Raw genomic sequence first — 17,108 nt, 5'->3', positions numbered from 1 at the left:
ATACACTCGCTCGCACTCTGATTTGCTGACTCCCTTGTCACTCTACGTCAGGCCCCGCCTGTTAAAGCCACACACATTCAAAGTCATAGATATCATCGTGTAAGTGATGATCGTGATTACAAAGACAAACTTAATATATATGTCTCACATGAATATTTAATGATTACGTTTATGCTTTAAATGCATAAATAAATTAATTATTGGCTGGTATGTTAACATAAACTCTGCGATCAACGAGGAAGTACTGCATTATTTTAGCGCCGTCTGCTGGAATCTCTGATGTATGTATTTTAATTGGAAAAAAAAGAGGAGCCGAGAGAGCCTCCGGCGAGGATGACGAGGCAGCAGACCCTCACCTTGATATCCATGGCGTCCGTCAACTTTAGCTCCATGATCTGCTACTCCATACTAGGACCCTTCTTTCCCATAGAGGTACGCAAAAAAACAAACAAACAAACAAACAAGTGTCAGAATCGAAAAACAGACATTATCTTCAATGGAAGCGTGACTTCACATTGTGCATTGTAAACAACCAAACTTTGCCCCTACTAGCCTAATGCTAACACGTAATAGGAAAATACCAAAAAAAAAACGGCTAACGCAATGATCAGAGAACGAACTGCAACAACATATTTCACATTCCAAATCATTTTTCGGAAAGATTTGAAAGGATGTGGAATGAATGCTTATGCCCAGGCAGAAAAGAAAGGCGCATCTCAAACAGTGGTGGGCGTCATATTCGGCTGCTACGCCGTCAGCAACTTGATTGGCTCCTTGATCCTGGGTCGATATGTAAGTACATCATGTAGTCCCATGCATGTGATGTTTATGATTACGTATGCATTCTGTACATACACACTTAATGCGTCTTCGTGTTTTTTTTTTCCTTCTATCAGATCGTTCAAATCGGCGCAAAGATGATGCTCATCACGGGACTCTTTGTGTCGTCGGGCTGCACCATTCTCTTTGGGTGATTACAAATGACCTTTGGCATCCTGGCGTGGTCATTTCCGATGAAATATGAATTATTTTGGCGGCTATGTTTCTAAAGACAAAAACGTTGGCGTGTGTTTAGCCTGCATGGGTCGTGGTTCAATTAGTGACATCACAAAGTGAGGACACAGTCGTTTTCTCAGACAGGTCTAGCAGAGATTTTTTTAAATAGATTTTATTTTTAAATTAAAGGGACAATGTTTAAGATTTAGACCGTTTTTCATTAAGAAGGAATAAATTAAATGATTTAAATTTCACAAACTTGCAAATAAATGTGATTTTGATGACAAACAATATGTTTTAAATATAATCATAGGTCTAGTTATCGTTAAATTATATTACATGGGGTCGGTATCATCTTACACATTGTCCCTTTAAGGACCTGCTCATAATGCATCACTTAAACATAACTACCACATGTTCACTTAAAAATAAGATTTATTTTTGGGCATAGTAAACTTGTATTCAGATGAGAACTGCGGCGTATTCTTCTCATTATACTATAAACAGTTTGAGAACCGTTTTTTTTTTGGATGTTTGTTTTAATACCGTTAGCCTATTAGCATAATTACTTTGCTACCAAATCCATAATATTTGAGTTATGCAGTACTATACTTACAATAAAGTTTAATGTGGTCCCCCAAACTAGGGCTCAAGTTTGAGAACCATCGTACTAAAGGAGCGCTACTGATTTTTCTTCAGGCTGCTGGACAGAGTTCCCGCCGGTAGCGTTTTTATCGCCCTGTGCATCATCGTGAGGTCGGTGGACGCCGTGGGCTTCGCCGCCGCCATGACCTCCTCCTTTGCCCTCTCTGCGAAAGTATTCCCTAACAATGTGGCGACTGTTTTGGTGAGTGTGGACGGCCCTTTGTCTCCGTCTGGCATGTTGTTTACACTGCGCGATCACGAGCGCTAGCTAACCTTTCAGAGCTGCCGTCGCATTCCCCCTCGGCCGCCGCCTTGGGAAACGGTCGCAAGTGCAAGCGTGTCCGCGTTAGGATGTGATTTAGCGACTAGTCGGGTCTGATCAATAGGGAATCTGTTCGCGGGGAAGCAGGAACAACCAGCAACATGTCCAGGTGTTACTAGGCAACGACATTAGCGGTTATGAGGTTTGAAACACGCACGCTTAGCACAATTTGTGGCAAATTATTCGCAGCCCGTTTAGCCAACAAACATATTTAATTAGCTAAATTTTCAGTCCGATCAATAAGGAAGATTGCGATGTTTTTATTGCTGCAAAGAGTAGCACCTGTGGGACACTTATGCCCCTGTCCCACAGTGTTTGCGCCGCAGCCCCTTTAGTCAGCAAACATAAGTAACGAACTGATCAGTGGCTAAATCTGCGACAGGCGCGCTGCTGCAAAAGGCAACAAATTTGCAATAGAAATCGTCCAATCGCTAGAATTTTTATGGAAGCTTGTTCAGCCGGCGAGTCAGATCTGATCCATTACGACTCTGGTGAAAGCAGACGTCGGAGCCTTAAAAGCCGGGCCAAAATTTCCTAGGTTTCAATTTCACAGGCGGCGCTTTCACCCATAAAAGCAGTCGGGTCTGATCAATAGGGAAACGCCGATGAGAAAGCGGCGACAAAGCCATTACGCGGTTAAAAAATACTCACGCTCGGCACAATTTGTGGCTCATCATTTGCGCAGCGGCCCGTTTAGTCGGCAAGCGTAAGTAAATAAGGAAACGGTGGGTCCGGTCAGTGGGGAAATCTCTTGACTCCGCAAGTACACAAAAACCAAGCCTTTCGCTTCTTGTTCCGAACCGCAAATCTTTAAAGAGGGGAACGCACTCATTGGAAACGTCAACAAACCGATCGGTCAGGGTGGTATTAAAGGTCAGTACGAAACGCGTCAGATGGGACAACGTGCATCAATCAAATGGCCAAGTCAAAGTCATCGGGGTTGTTGTAAATTGGACGCAGCCACGGGTTCTGATGTTCACCCTTTTGGTTCCGGCGAGATATTGTCCATTGTGTCGGGTCGGCGCTGTCACGTGGAAAATGCGTTCGTGTGTGAGAAGCATGTGAACCAACAGAAGGGCCACTTCATGCATTCGCATTAGCGGGAAGGATGTATAGTTTCTTGTTTCGTTTAGTTATGTTTAGCCCTTTCGAATGATCGGAATTCCCCAAATATAACCATTTTTCCCCCCCAAAATGAAGGCCAAAAGTATGAGTGCGTCCCATAAATGATTATTTTCGAGGAAGGTTGAGCCGAGTTTTGCCGCTTTTATATTGTAAAGTCAAATGAATTTGAACAGTTTTCTTTTCCTCGCAGGGAAGTTTGGAAGTGTTTACGGGCCTGGGCCTCATCTTGGGACCGCCAGTCGGAGGCTGGTTCTACCAATCCTTCGGATACGAGGTTCCCTTCATGGTGCTCGGCTGTTTCTTGTTGATTATGGTGCCGCTCAACGTCTACATCCTTCCCTCTATCGGTATAACTCTTCATTTGATTCCCATTTTACTGTATTTTCCACAATATAAGGCACACCTAAAAATCTTCCATTTTCTCAAATTGGTGAGTTTTATATGGCGCATTTTTGGGGGGACGAAAAAATAAAATAACTTCACCGCCATGTAAATTCTACTATTTTTACCTGTGCATTTCAGTTGTAGATGTATTTTCCACAATAAAAATGATCATAGCCACTAGTTTGAAATTTTGATTTGCTATATATGCTCCTATTTCAAAGCAATTTACATCGGGACAAGGCGCAAAATTTAAAAAAAAAAAAGGTTATTATTGAATTAAATTCTAATTCCATTCTTTGAAACGCTTGATTCGTCTTGGCGTCGATCTAAACAGTCTTTTAATATGTTCAATTTTCCCATTCTTCTTGAAGTACTTTCCACAAATCATCTTTTGTCTTCATTTCTGATTGAAAAGTTTGACCGTTTGCTTTCTTGACGTTCCCTTTAGCGCAGTGCCATCTAGTGGATGCATAAGACAACCCCAGCCACTACTGTAGCTTCTATTCTATGCACCTTATAATGTGGTACGCCTTATATACGAAAACACCTTAAAAAATGCTGTTTATTGAAGGTGCGCCTTATAGTGCGGAAAAAACATCGCATTTAGTTTTTAGTACAGCCCGTTTAGCCAGCAAACGACGCGTCTGATCGTTGGGGAACCCATGGGGGAAAAGCGTGGTTGACGCAACAAAATGTTAGAAGTCCACATGAGCTGAAATATTCACAAGCCTTGAAATTTGCCAGCAAACTAGTCAGGTTTGATCAACTGGGAATCCTAACTGCCTGTCATCTACCAGACGCCGCTTCCTCAAAGAGCTCCTTCTTCAGTCTTCTCAAAAACATCAAAATCATCCTGCTGTGCTACGTCATCTTCACCCTGAGTTCGGGTCTGGGCTTCCTGGACGCCACGTTGTCCCTGTATGCCGTGGAACAGTTCCAGCTGTCCGCCGGCTACGTGGGTCTGATCATGCTGGGCCTGTCCTTCCCGTACTCGCTGGGCTCCCCGCTGATGGGCTTCTTCACAGATAAATACCCCGTGAGTATTAAAAGCCATCTTTGCTCATGAAGACTTCTTTTTAAGAAGCCCCCCCCCCCCACCCCCTCTTCTCCTTTAGGCATCCAGGAGCTGGTTCATGGTGATCGGCGGCGCCGCCACGGCTGCCAGCTTCCTGTTTCTAGGTCCCGTTCCTTTCCTTCACATACCAAGGTACTTTGCTCATGTGCGTAAAGAAAAAGCAAAATATGGAAACGCTAGCTGCACTAGCATTGGCGATAACAACCGTGGCTTGAACTCCAAACGGTGCTGCTGATTAGCATACCAAAACCTCCACAAAGGAGGTTAAAACCCGCTTCTAAACAAGATTATTCAAAATCCACATGGCCTAATTTAGCTTCTTAAATTATGAAAACAAGCAACTGTTAGGAAAAATCTACACCTGTCACGTTTCACTTATTTTGTTAGCCAGTTATTTGTTGCGACTACAACTATTAAAGCAGTGTAAGACTTAAGAGCTGTCAAATCAACCGATTAATCGGCGATCAAATTAATCGACAGCTATTTGAGTAATAATTTAGCGCCAAGATTTAGCATGATTGAAATGCTGTCTCAGCAGTAATTTAGATTTCTCTTGTCGTTGATGAAAGTAGGCTGACTATCTTTTGTCTTTATTCAAAATAACATATTTGCAAAGATTTGCTTTTAGTTTGGGAAAACGATAACTGAACCACTAACCGGTAATTGAACGAGTTTGAAAAAAAAATGGTTTGCTTTGTAATCACTAATCCAAATAAACAACAATGTGTAAAAATACAAATTGGGGAAAAAATGAATACATTTTAATGTTTTTTTTTATATTATTATTAATCAATTACCTATCCGAGAAAGTCATCATTTCTAAAAATATTCAATAGTGACAGCTCAACTTGTAACAATCAATTTGTATAGTTTAAAAATGTGACAATTTTTCATTTAACCTCATTCACCTTTTAAATTCCTTGTAAAATAATTGCTTTATTTTTTTCATCATTAAATTCAGCCAAATCAGCAACAGTTCACAATAAATGAATACATAAACAATAAGTAATTAAGTCAGTAATCTGGGGGGGAAAAAAAACACTGTAATACACTTTAAGATGAATCCGTCAAGTCTACTTTTGAATTAGATTTCCTTTGATTCCCACTTCGATGCCGCACTATTTATTACTATGCTCGGCTTACGCGTGTCAAATGAATCATCCGTCCACGTTCTCAGGCAACTCTGGCTGCTGGTGGTTATGCTGGGGGTAATCGGCTTTTCCTTGGCCATGACCGCCATCCCCATATTCCCAGAGGTCATAAAGTGCGCCTAGTAAGTGCCCGAGGAATGACTTTGCCCATTTGACGGGGCAAAGGTCAAGAGGTGATGGTTTGATCGCTTTGTTCCCGCTCCCGTGCAGCGACAACGGTTTCGAGGAGGGACTGAGCACTCTGGGAATGGTGTCGGGGTTGTTTGGAGCCGTTTGGTCCACCGGGTGAGTCAAACCACCATTATGCAGCAGTCTGGTTTTAGAATTGCTTCATGAATGTCGTTTTGCAGTATTACCGTGCGTATGACAATGAAACTCTTGGATCTTGGAAGCATCTAGATGGAAAGTTTGTTGAATTTTATGCAGCGGTCCTTTTAGGTCTGATTTTGGGTCGGATTTAAAAAAAAAAAAAAAAAAAAGGGAATGCACCCTGTTTCCAGGATGTTTTACGGGCCCACCATGGGCGGGTTCCTTACACAGCGTCTGGGCTTCGAGTGGGCGGCCGCCATTCAGGGAGGCTTGGCCTTTCTGGGTGTAAGTTTCATCTATCTGACCTATTTTTTTTTTTTTGGTAAAAGCCCCTACCTTTCAGTCACCTACTTTAAACAAACAGAATTATCCCTGTTTATTTGATCTTATTAACACGTGTTTGTACAGTAAACTCAAAGATTAAGAAGCACATTTGGGGTGTGTTAAATAGCTTTCCATTGGTTGATGCAGTGATGCGTTCACAGGCCTTCCTGCTGGCGCTCTATTACATCTCGCATCCGGTAACGCCGCAAAGGTAAGCAACTTGCTTTAGCTATACCAAAAAACATTCACGCACTTAGAAAAAAATATAAAATTGAATCGAAAATACTGTAGGCTGAATTAAGCTGTTTTATAAATAAAACCTTATTTGCTTGTCTTTTTTTTTTTTGTATTTCCCCCAGACTTCCTGATAAGAGGCAACAAACTGATGAAAGGCTTCCACTCTTGGATGACTAAAATACTTGAATAATATTTCAACATCTTACAAATGTGCGTGAAGGGGGGGGCACCTACCATTTTCCAGCAGATGAATGTCACATCACACACACTGAATGTTCTGATCATTTTGTATTCGCTAGGACACATTTGTTATGGACAATTCCGAGATAAGGAACAATTTCAAGGCAATGCAGCCTGGGAATTTTTTTTTTGGTCCAAATAAATCTTGTACATATGTAATATATGTCAATCAGCTGGCTCCATTGTATTTTTTTTCCCCACGGGGCCTCAAGAAAGTCATCTTTTTTTCTTTGTTGCAATACTTTGCAGGTGCACCGTAAGATGACAGTCAACACAAATGATGATAAATAGTTTAATACTGCATTTAGAAAGAAAAAAAAAATCTGCAAATATAATACAAACACACTTTTTGGCCCTGAAATGTACTGTATCAGTCATTCGTGTCGAACGGAACCTCCAAAGTGGCGTGATTTTGATCTTCAAACTGTCCGGACAGATTTTTTGTTTATAAAGTGATCCATAGAAAAGGAAATGAAATTCATATAATATGTTTAATAGTATGTGGATAGAGGCTAGCAGGAAAATCATTAAGCATTCAATTGCCTGCGTACGAGGCTCGAAATAAGCAGTTTGGCATCGCTGATTGCCGTTGTAAAATTTGGACTTTGCGCCTCATGTGAACACTTGAAATCACTCGCCTGCCAGTCTCAAATAGTTTTGGAACGAGGATGTAACGATAATATTGTCATATCATTTTTTAAGAAATAATAATAATAAATTGATTTAAGTCTTTGGGATTAATCAGCCAAAAAAAAAAAAAATTCCTCAAATTGAGTCAATGGTTTGCAAAACTGCGCTGCAAAAATATTTACTTCCAGCCTTGTATGTGCGTGTATAGAGAATTGTTTAAAAATTGGAACATTGAGGTCCACTTTGGAGGTTCTACTATTTTTTTTTCAACCGCTATCATAAATAATGTCAAGACATTTTCAAACATTTTATACAAAAATAATACAAAAAAAGCGACTGTCTTTACAAAATGACAAAAAAAAAAAGTACCGTCATGGGTGGAGTTGCGCAGCAACACCAGGCCTCTTAGTCGGTCTCTTTGGGAGGGGGCGGCGTGCGGGCCGGACTATGTCGTCGGGCGGCTCGGTTCTGACATCCGGGTCGGAAAAGGTGGCCCGAGACGTCGCGGCTAGTGGCGGTAGCCTTTTCACGCTCTTTTTTACTTTCTTTTTCTTTTTAAGTCTGGACCAAGAGAAAATGTACAAATTATTGGGGCTATATGGATGTTTTTGTTTGTTTTTTGGCCAATTTTTGATTCAGGTTTAAGTATTATGAGAGAACCTCTTGGGGTTCATCAAAACATACAAGAAAACATGACACACAGCTCATGTTTGTACTATGGTATTAATTGTTATGACGGCGAGGAAAATCGGTGTTAAGTTGGGCCCCTTGTCAAGTCAATGATCCAATTTAATAGACAAATAGTGTTTTTCACAAATTTTGGGTCGGTCCCACTTTTATAGTAGTGTTGTAAATATTTAATCATAACGACAGCATTTCTAGTCATACACGAGGGAGATTTTAAAAGCAATATGGTACTTACTTTGCTTCCATCAATTCGGGCTCAGTGTCAGTTAGGTTGGGCTCAGAGAGAAACCGAAGTTCTCCGGAAGGAGTAATTGCAGTGGAAATCTTGGAATAGCATAGGAAGACATTCGATGAAGTGTTAATGAATGCCTTCAAATTGTAGGTGGGGATAAAACCTTTTAATCCATAAATCACAAAACTAGCAACGGATTTTTAAAGAGCATCTACTAAATGGTTGGTGCCATCTTGTGGCTTTTTCTTGAACTACAGTACTTCATGACCAATAATGTGTGCTTCTGCATAACCGGAACTAAGCAACAAAGTATGCTGTGATATAATCTCACCCTGGTCGGCGTTGTCCTCTCTACGGCTGCTTCCGCTCCCGTTGCCTCTTCGCCAGAGTCTCCTATGAGTGCAAAATAGCTTAGCAAACCGCCATGAGCGCATCACCATTAAAACAATACCCTGTGGCGTTTATTGTAGTGTATATGTCCCAAACATATCCACAATAGTTGAAAATACACATTACATACAAATACTTTAAAACCACCTATACTCCTCAGATGCAGAAACACATTGCAAATAACTGATGTTTGGAAAAATAGTCTATTTAGTGGAGGTTCCTCTGAGATGCGCCTTTAAGAGGCATAAATAAAATAAAATGACACCATTTTTCTTTCAAACACAGGTAAAAAAAAAAAAGAGCATTTAAAATGTTTGCGCTCACTCTGCTGTTGGCCACCGCAAATTCATGACAATTTCTTGACAAATTCTTAAATATTCACCTTATAACCTTCAACAAAATGTGATGTAGCGGTTTGTCGAATTAACTAGACAATCGTGTATTTTGATCGCTTGATTTTAGTATATTTGATAAAGCCGGTAGTTGAAAGTGGCCCCTCAGCCCGCCTTTTTTCCCCCCTATGTGGCCCTCAAATGAAAACGTTTGGACACCCCTGGTTTAGTTGAACAATTTGGCTTTAAAGAAGTGTTTCATTTTCTTGTTTTATGGGTAGCTTTTACAACAAACCCACACAGCTTAAGCAAGCACGCTCGGCCTCTTATTGAGAAAACATTGAAGAGAGAGAACACATTGCGGAAGTTGAAACGCTTCAAAGGTCTGGTCGTTTTTTGTTCTCCCTTTTTTATGGATGACTGATTGTGGGTGGGTATGCAACAAAGGTCCGGCGCGTCGGACATACTGGGATCTGCGACGTAGGCTACAAGAAAGTAGCCCTGCTGCCCGTCCGCCAGGCTCCCGAACCACCAGTTGTCATTGTCCTTGTACAGTACGCGGATGACATCGCCGCGCCGTAGCGTGAGCTCGTCCGAGCGGTTGGCCTTGTAGTCGTACAGCGACACCACCTGGAGGCACACGGCGGGCGGTCACCGCCGAGCCAGTCGCGTCGTATGGGTCGCAGTGGGCGCTTACCACGTGCTGAGATGAGTCAGCGGAAGGGTCGTAACCGGGAAGAGGCTGCAAAATGGCAAATGTCAAGCGAGTAGGTTAGTGGCGATTCACCGTCGATGGCACTATCGGAAAAGTAACAATAGGCTAATACGACGCTGCGGTTGTCACACAACGTAAAGCCGAAATATACTGTATACCCTCACCTCGCGTAGCCTGAAGGACAGCGTCCCCTTTCGATGCAGCCCGACCGGACTGAAGCCGCCCAAGAGAGGCGGGAGCGAGGCGTTGGATCTTATCTGATGGTGGAACGCAAACATTAGTTCCATAGAAAATGTGTAGCATTTCGTTAACTCGCTTGATCTTGATTTATGGCTGGGATGTTAGCCTCATTAGCAGCCGTCACATGCTCATTCAGTGAGACGGGGATTACGTACCGTGTCATATAAAAAGAATGATGGCGTACTCTTGTACAGAACGACAAACTACTGATAACCTGCAGTTAAATGACTATAACTACCATTGATGGCTATTGACATCAAAAGATCAATTTTTGAATCAACTCAACTCATTCACGGTCAAAAATTCATTTAAACTGGGCTGCGAATGAGTGAAGATGATATAAAAGGAAAATATGTACCGTGCTGACATCTGAAAACAGGTTCCTTCCTGTCACAGGGAGACAAAAAATTGTCCTCATTTGTAGGTAGGTACTTTTTTTATGGGATAAAAATTGCATTTGCTAATTTTGACACATCCTCACTTGTCTCACTTTGAGACCCCCTGAAGCAAGCAGTACCTGGTTCAAAACACGAAGACCTGCGATGTGGATCCTTGAAACAAAGAAAAAACAACATATTTCACAATACATTCCAAATTGTAAAAGGTGGAGGACAATGTACGGGATATTTACAAGGACGGAATCCATTTGCTCTTTGACTCGCTGCATTTTCAACGCCAGCCTGGTAGCCTGGCTCAACTGGTCCATGGAGAGAGAGCTTGACGTGCCGTTAAGCTGCTCGGGCGCGTCTGACGCCGACCTGAGCTCCTTCGTGCCGAGTACATCCAGCTGGGACACTGAAAATAACAAAAAAGCGAGAGTTTTTGCTTTTTTTTTAATAATACGAGCCAATTGAACTTATTTCGAGTTGTACCTTTGCGGTCATGCAGATAAAGTTGCACGGGCTGGCCCTCCCCAAAGGCGCAGAAGGCCACCATGTTCTCGTGAGGGTGGAAAGACACGGCGCACAAGGCCGAGCTGTAGCAGAGCTCCGAGTAGACCGCCACCTGGTCGCCGGACTCCGCGTTCCAAACGTACGCCATTCCGTCCTCGCTGCCGGAGAAAATAAAGCTGCCGCACGGCGTGAAGGTGCTGTTGATCTTCTCTCGGTGGTTGGTGGCTCCCGTGTACCTTTTCATTGTCATTCTGAGGCAATCAATACAAATAATTAAGAAAAAAACACATAATGTAAGCAGTGGAATCATTAAGCCTAATTTTGGGGGGCAGAAGCCCCCCTCCTCCCTAAACAATTTGGAAGTATATTTCATTTATTTTTGTTTATGTACTATTTTTACAAAAGTGTGCAAAATATTCAATACAAAATGGCTATGCAATTATTTTAAATTATCATTATTTGTTAAGTTATTTTAAAATCCTTTTCTTCAATCCGTTCCACTTCGAATAGAGGGAGAACTTCAGTCTTACATTCTCAGATCCAAATTCCTGAGGACGCTGTCTTTGGCATGAATGAGGAGGCAGCGGCCGTTCGGATGGACCTGCAGCATGTTGATGGGGATCCCCTTGAGGTCTGCCTCGGTATGAATCTGGAAGACATTTAGCATTTAGCGCGGCAGTTAGCAAATTCAGGCCTGGATGAAGTGAAAAGGCGCGGCATATTCGTTACCTTCTCCACACACCAATGACGCCAGGGCTGCTGCTCGCCGTCACCCATTGGGGTCTTCCACATGATGATACTTCCTGTGTTGTCTCCCGAAAACATCCTGCGCCCTGACGTTTGGCAGAATTCAATATCGTTCAAAATCCGCACCGATCAAACAGACAAGGATATTTATTTTTGTAGACAAAAGGTGTCGGGCGACTTTCGAGGTGAATAATGGCCGCTGACCTGCTAACTTTTTCTTTTTTTTTTGCCAGCCTGAAGTACAGTACACCTTATGTCACAGTGAATTACCTTCTGCGTCAAAGCAAATGGTGTTGACGAAAGCGCCGTGTGCCTCAAACTCGCGGAGGAGCAGACCGTTGATGTCCTCGACGTCGAGCCGCCACGCTCGGATCACGCAGTCGTAGCCGCCGCTGATCACCAGGTGCTGCGCAGCAGGGTGGTACTGGGCCGTATACACGAACGAGGGGTGCGGCAGAACCTTCCGTGCCGTCGGTAGGAACTGCTCCACATCCCATTCCCTGAGAAAAAAAAAAAAAATAGTATTCAAAGATGTATTATTGTGATCGTACAATGCTTGGGATATCCCTGTTTTTCTCCCTTACGACGCTGCGTACGTCTGCAGTAAAGGTCCGTAGAAAACGGTGGAGCAAATATGGTTCCGGTGACGCATCGAGGCAGCTATATAAGGCTACCTATTTTTTTTTGATTTACCCGACTTGGTCGACTTTTCGCAGTACTGTAATAAATATTTTCTTGTATGGTGGTCTCCTCTCCAATTGATAAACAAAGACCATCTTCTGTAAAAATATTCCCTCAGATGGCAGCACCTAACTGATGCCCACCTTAAATATCGTTCGCAATAGTAAGCCAAGTGTGGGAATCGCACCTGACCGTTCCATCGGAGGAGATGGACAAAAGTCGTCTGTCGTCGGCTGACCAGCAGAGTTCGTAGACGATTTTAAGATGGCCGGTAAAGGCAGCCAAGGCTTTGCCAGAGGGAATCTCAAACACTGCAACATAAATGACATTTATACTCGTGAAGATGTATGTAAACAGAGGCGAGGTTTTTGTGCAAGATGTCGCTCACCTACAACAGGAAACAAATCTCTGTCGGCACATGCGGTGGCGAGAAGCGTTCCAGAGTGGGAGAAGAGCACCGCCAGGCAGCCCATTTGACCTCCGCGGAACGTCAGTATGGGCTTGTTGGGAATCCGGCACACCTTGAAAATGAAACCTGGGGTTTAATTCAGGACACCCAAAACACTTGCGATGTAACGGCGATAATTCATAAAATCTTTCATTCAAAAGTAAAAGTCACAAAGAGAAGTTCCGATTTTAGATGAAAACACAGTTGCAAGGTGGTACCTTGACTTACAAATGATATCCCTTCTCTGACCAAGCGTGCAATTTCATATATTTGCGTGAATAAACAAAAACAGTATTTTATTTGTACAGTATAATGGTTACTATTGGTTACTTTTTATGGTTACTATAAATAATACATACAAAATAAATAAACAAATAAACTGTGTTGATACCAAAAAGAATTTGAGGCTGATTGTTGGGGTTGGAAAAAAAAACAAAAACCGTTTATTATTTGCTTCAGGTCTTGGTGTCTGACCTGGCCAGGAATCCTGCTCCACTTGAGCGCCGATGCGCTTTTCCCCTCCGCGTGAGACGTGGACATCCTATTGGTGGCGCCATCCTGCAGCTCGCTGAAGGAGGCACTGCCTCGTTCTTCCTGCAGTGCCATCATGGAACGCATGCTCGGGTCCACCTGAATGAATTTCAAAACGGTGACCGAATGGGATATACTAGTCTTCGATTTTGAGCAATTTCTGATAGCCAGACTTGAACTTAACCTTGATGCGTGAATTATTTTTCCTTACATGTCTGACACGGTCAAACGGCGGCTACTTTTTTCTCCTTACTTACGCGCTGAGGTAGTCTGATGCCTTTCACCGTGACGTAGAGAGTGGATGCGTATTTAACCCGCGGGTAACGCCGCCACCACTCCACCACTTCGATGGTGCGAGGCTGCCTCTTGGCGGACGCGGGCGGGCAGTAGAGTTGCAGGCGGTTTTTGCTCCCCGTGTTCAGCACGCCGTTAGCACCGACTAGCTGAAAATGATGCACCAAAAAAAAAATGTAATTAAAAATTCAATCAAATCTTTTGTCACGGAAAACTACATGGAGATACTTTATAGACCCAACTAAAGCCCACTTTAAATATCAAGGAGTTGAAGAAAATACCTTCAGGAAGGCCCAAGCGATCTTTTTGAATCCTCGCTCATGTTTCTCAACATCAACGTTTGCTTTGGCTTCCTCCATTGTCAGAAAGTCCAGGATCTTAGAAATAAGAAGTGAATGATGGAAACCAGTTATGGACAAAAACAGGCAAAAAAAAAAACCCCTGAGGGTTTACATTTGGGAGCATATTACGTGTGTATGTCACCTCAAAGAAAAGAATAACTTTTGGGCTGTCGGGTTCCTGCGCGACAAAGCGCGCAAAGGGCTCGTTGAAGATGATCTGCTCCTTCCACTCGGGGACAACCGACTTGTTCTTCTTGAAGTCAAACGGCTGGGTCATGATGGGAAGGATGTGGTCCACGGTGTCTTGCTCGTAAAAGGACGACACCGGACGATGGCTGAAACGAAAACACGTTTTTGATCACAAACTTTACATACAGCACAAGGTATTTACGGAGCTTCGCCTTTTCCACACTTAATAAGAGTGAATAATGAAAATACTTCAGGACTGGAGTTTGACACCTATTCAAACGGGTTCTTCTCCTACCTGTCTTTCTTTTTGATGTACCGGCCCGTGATCTCATCGACGACGTGGATCTTCACCATGGGATGCGAGATGCGCAAGTCCGTCTTGAGGCCATCCGTTTGGTGCACGTAGACCCCTAGCACTAGACCGTCATTTTCATCGGGCACGGGCTTCTTCTGCACCTCACTGATGGCCCCTTCGTCTGGCGCTGGGGAAAAATACAAATATAGTGGAAGAAAAATTACAAAATACATTTTAAAAATTGTATAAAAATCAATAAAAATAAAAATCTTATAATCCTACTGAACCAACTTAATGCATTTTTTTAAGAGTATGTTTACTACCTAGCCATGAAAAACTCTCAAGCATTTTGTTTAGGTTTTTAGTGGGTTTTTATGAACTAAACTTTCTTTGATTTGCTCGGTTTCTATATTGTTACAAAAAAACAATATTCTGTGGGTACTTGAAAAATTAGAATGAGCGTTCAGGCATCTCTATAATTTACCTGACTTTTTTTTCTTCTTTTTCTTCTTGTCCTTGGACTCATTGCGCACATCATCATCCTGGTCATGATCCCTGATGGCGAGAAATGTATCCATTTTTTTTCTCAAACGTTTATCCTCACTAGGGCCGCCGCGCGTGAAAATATTAAAAGAGCAAAAGCTCACCCAACATCCGACTCGGTCGTGGCAGATTTGAGCTTCTTTTTCTTTTTCTTCTTCCCTATTTCCTCACTCACTTGTGTCTCTTCATCTTCTGGCACCATCTGTTGCCGGTATTCCTGCAGCAGCTCATCGCCATCCTTGTCGTCATCATCTTTCCGTAGTCCCTTCTTACTCTTGCGCCTCGCTTCCTTGGGCAGGCCATCTGCTTCAGAGCCTCTGTCAGGTAAAGGCCGTTCGGGTAGCTCCCTCAGAGTTTTCCTCTTGGCTTTAGACGGTGAAGTGTCCTCTTTGTTGGTGACTTCTTTCGTTTCGCACTCACTGCTGACACGCTGCACATGAGTGACATCCCCGTCCTTCTCGAGACTGAGGTTCTTGAGAGTCTGAAGCTGGAGACGTTGAAAATCATTTGAGTGAAATGCCATTTTAAACATTTGAACAAAATCTTGCGAGATTTCTGCTTATGGGATCTCAAAGAAGCTGCTCAAAAACTGTTTTTGTCCAAATGAAAGTCACCAATGTAAGAGTTTTATTGCTTTGGGATCATAGTTTTTGCATATTTAAAATTTGGACAATTAATACAAGCAGTTACAAACAATCTCTGTTTGTCAAATGCTCACACATTTGCAATATTTGCATCATGGCATGCCTGCATAACAAAAACTTACCTTAACCAAAGCTAAACTCAACTGTTGTTTTTGCGGTTTTAAGAAATGTAAATTCTTTTTAGACTTGTCACTGGAGATAAACCAGCATGTTTTCCAGTTCCAGATTTAAACCGGGCCGTATGATGAGGAAAAACAATCCATAAAAACAAGGAAAATAACTTACCACAATACTCTCTTTGCTGTCGTGGTTTTTCTTCTTGGACTTCTTCTTGTTTGGCTTATCAAGCGTCTCGTCCAATTCGTCCTGGGTCTTTGTCCAGGTACTTGCACCTGACGCACCAAAGGAAAAAACAGCTACTGAATAAGGCTGCATTGCCTATGTAATGCAGGACTGAACAACGACTGGACAAACAGAAAACCAGGTTATACTAACGTTATGTGACACTTTATTAGATTACTAGGAAACAGGGTGCTTTTAGCACTGTGTAGACTGAATGCATCCAATACTGAATTGCAGCTGTACACAATCATCGAAAAAATGGAAATATGTGTACAAATCTTAAAACATTTTCTGTGGATTACAACTTTAGCTCGCGAATGCAACCTCTGCAATCCAGAACAAGGGTGGTACAAGTTTTGATCTTACCTTCCTTCAACACACCTGACTCAAATGATCAAGATCGTTATAAGGCTTCACTCTCAAATGCGAAAACTGGTAAAGTGCAACACTTGATAAAAACGAATCTTTTTTTTTAATGTGAGAAAAAGGAAAAGCTAAACAGACAACATCGCAAAACAGCCTTGAATGGAAAGTGTTTTCAAGTTTTTAAAGCTTTTGCCACACGGAAGGACACGTGACGTCATGACGACTTTTACGACTTGAACAATGTGGAAAAAGTCCCCTCAAACCCAAGAAAAGACAAACTTACCTGCAGGCATCACCGAAGTCTGTCATTTAGCTAGCTACGTTAGCGTGCTAACGTTAGCTTAGCAAAACAGAGTGACGTCATACGTAGGGTCAAACCAGACCCTTTTTTGGCGCTCAAACGACCTTCATGTGAACTCTGACCCCGCTGACGTCCAAAGCCGGTCAAAAATGAACTACGAATGTAAGGAGAACTACGACAAAATCCGTTCGGAAGTTAAGCGCGCGTGCGCCGCTGCCCGAGACAGTTGAATGACTCTTGGGTTCAATCACTGCACTCCCACCACCGTTCACAACACACTAAAGCATTCCAAAGGGCCCGTGCAAATTCCGCTTTACAGACTCCCCAAAACATCAACACTAGCTCCTATCTGTTTGTTCGGCACGATTTTACTTTTTCCGGTGTGCGTGTGGTAATTTCGGAGAAAAGTAGCGCGAAATCCTTAGCAAAACACTCGAGCGTTGACATGGCTGCGAGAGC

At 42.6% G+C, this 17,108-nt stretch overlaps 2 protein-coding genes across 6 annotated transcripts in view; one reads left to right on the top strand and one right to left on the bottom strand.

Annotated features, from left to right (window-relative positions):
- Positions 1–6,985, top strand: part of slc18b1 (solute carrier family 18 member B1) — a 7,818-nt gene extending 833 nt beyond the window's left edge. The window contains exons 2-13 of one of the 2 annotated variants that reach the window (XM_088432777.1): positions 308–432; positions 697–792; positions 897–970; positions 1,696–1,843; positions 3,279–3,435; positions 4,270–4,508; positions 4,588–4,679; positions 5,725–5,820; positions 5,909–5,983; positions 6,199–6,292; positions 6,493–6,542; positions 6,691–6,985. In XM_088432777.1, the coding sequence (XP_088288903.1) occupies positions 308–432; positions 697–792; positions 897–970; positions 1,696–1,843; positions 3,279–3,435; positions 4,270–4,508; positions 4,588–4,679; positions 5,725–5,820; positions 5,909–5,983; positions 6,199–6,292; positions 6,493–6,542; positions 6,691–6,745 (1,301 nt within the window). In that variant the 3' untranslated portion in view covers positions 6,746–6,985. The remainder of the gene's footprint in view (positions 1–307; positions 433–696; positions 793–896; positions 971–1,695; positions 1,844–3,278; positions 3,436–4,269; positions 4,509–4,587; positions 4,680–5,724; positions 5,821–5,908; positions 5,984–6,198; positions 6,293–6,492; positions 6,543–6,690) is intronic. The other variant, XM_088432778.1, reaches the window with a different exon arrangement.
- Positions 1–17,108, bottom strand: part of ahi1 (Abelson helper integration site 1) — a 26,046-nt gene extending 8,938 nt beyond the window's left edge. The window contains exons 1-25 of one of the 4 annotated variants that reach the window (XR_015867749.1): positions 16,632–17,108; positions 15,926–16,032; positions 15,101–15,483; positions 14,938–15,008; positions 14,454–14,640; positions 14,112–14,304; positions 13,910–14,005; positions 13,592–13,777; positions 13,278–13,433; positions 12,744–12,876; positions 12,543–12,666; positions 11,945–12,174; positions 11,657–11,760; positions 11,458–11,576; positions 10,907–11,178; positions 10,666–10,829; positions 10,516–10,585; positions 10,393–10,421; positions 9,959–10,051; positions 9,777–9,821; positions 9,547–9,709; positions 8,689–8,750; positions 8,361–8,449; positions 7,808–7,999; positions 357–419 (exon numbers count right to left, since the gene is read on the bottom strand). Coding sequence is in view for 2 of the 4 variants with exons in the window: in XM_088432743.1 (XP_088288869.1) it covers positions 7,810–7,999; positions 8,361–8,449; positions 8,689–8,750; positions 9,547–9,709; positions 9,777–9,821; positions 9,959–10,051; positions 10,393–10,421; positions 10,516–10,585; positions 10,666–10,829; positions 10,907–11,178; positions 11,458–11,576; positions 11,657–11,760; positions 11,945–12,174; positions 12,543–12,666; positions 12,744–12,876; positions 13,278–13,433; positions 13,592–13,777; positions 13,910–14,005; positions 14,112–14,304; positions 14,454–14,640; positions 14,938–15,008; positions 15,101–15,483; positions 15,926–16,032; positions 16,632–16,641 (3,276 nt within the window). In the remaining 2 variants the exon portion in view is untranslated. Of the gene's footprint in view, positions 1–356; positions 420–7,086; positions 8,000–8,360; positions 8,450–8,688; positions 8,751–9,546; positions 9,710–9,776; positions 9,822–9,958; positions 10,052–10,392; positions 10,422–10,515; positions 10,586–10,665; positions 10,830–10,906; positions 11,179–11,457; positions 11,577–11,656; positions 11,761–11,944; positions 12,175–12,542; positions 12,667–12,743; positions 12,877–13,277; positions 13,434–13,591; positions 13,778–13,909; positions 14,006–14,111; positions 14,305–14,453; positions 14,641–14,937; positions 15,009–15,100; positions 15,484–15,925; positions 16,033–16,631 lie in introns of those variants that run through there. The other 3 variants (XR_015867750.1, XM_088432743.1, XM_088432744.1) reach the window with 3 other exon arrangements.

Source organism: Hippichthys cyanospilos, chromosome 14 (genome assembly GCF_059441005.1).
Source record: "Hippichthys cyanospilos isolate Australia breed blue-spotted pipefish chromosome 14, RoL_Hcya_1.0, whole genome shotgun sequence".
Classification (NCBI taxonomy): Eukaryota; Metazoa; Chordata; class Actinopteri; order Syngnathiformes; family Syngnathidae; genus Hippichthys; species Hippichthys cyanospilos.
The sequence above is the reverse complement of the archived record's forward strand: the minus strand, read 5'-3'. Positions and strand labels throughout refer to the sequence as shown.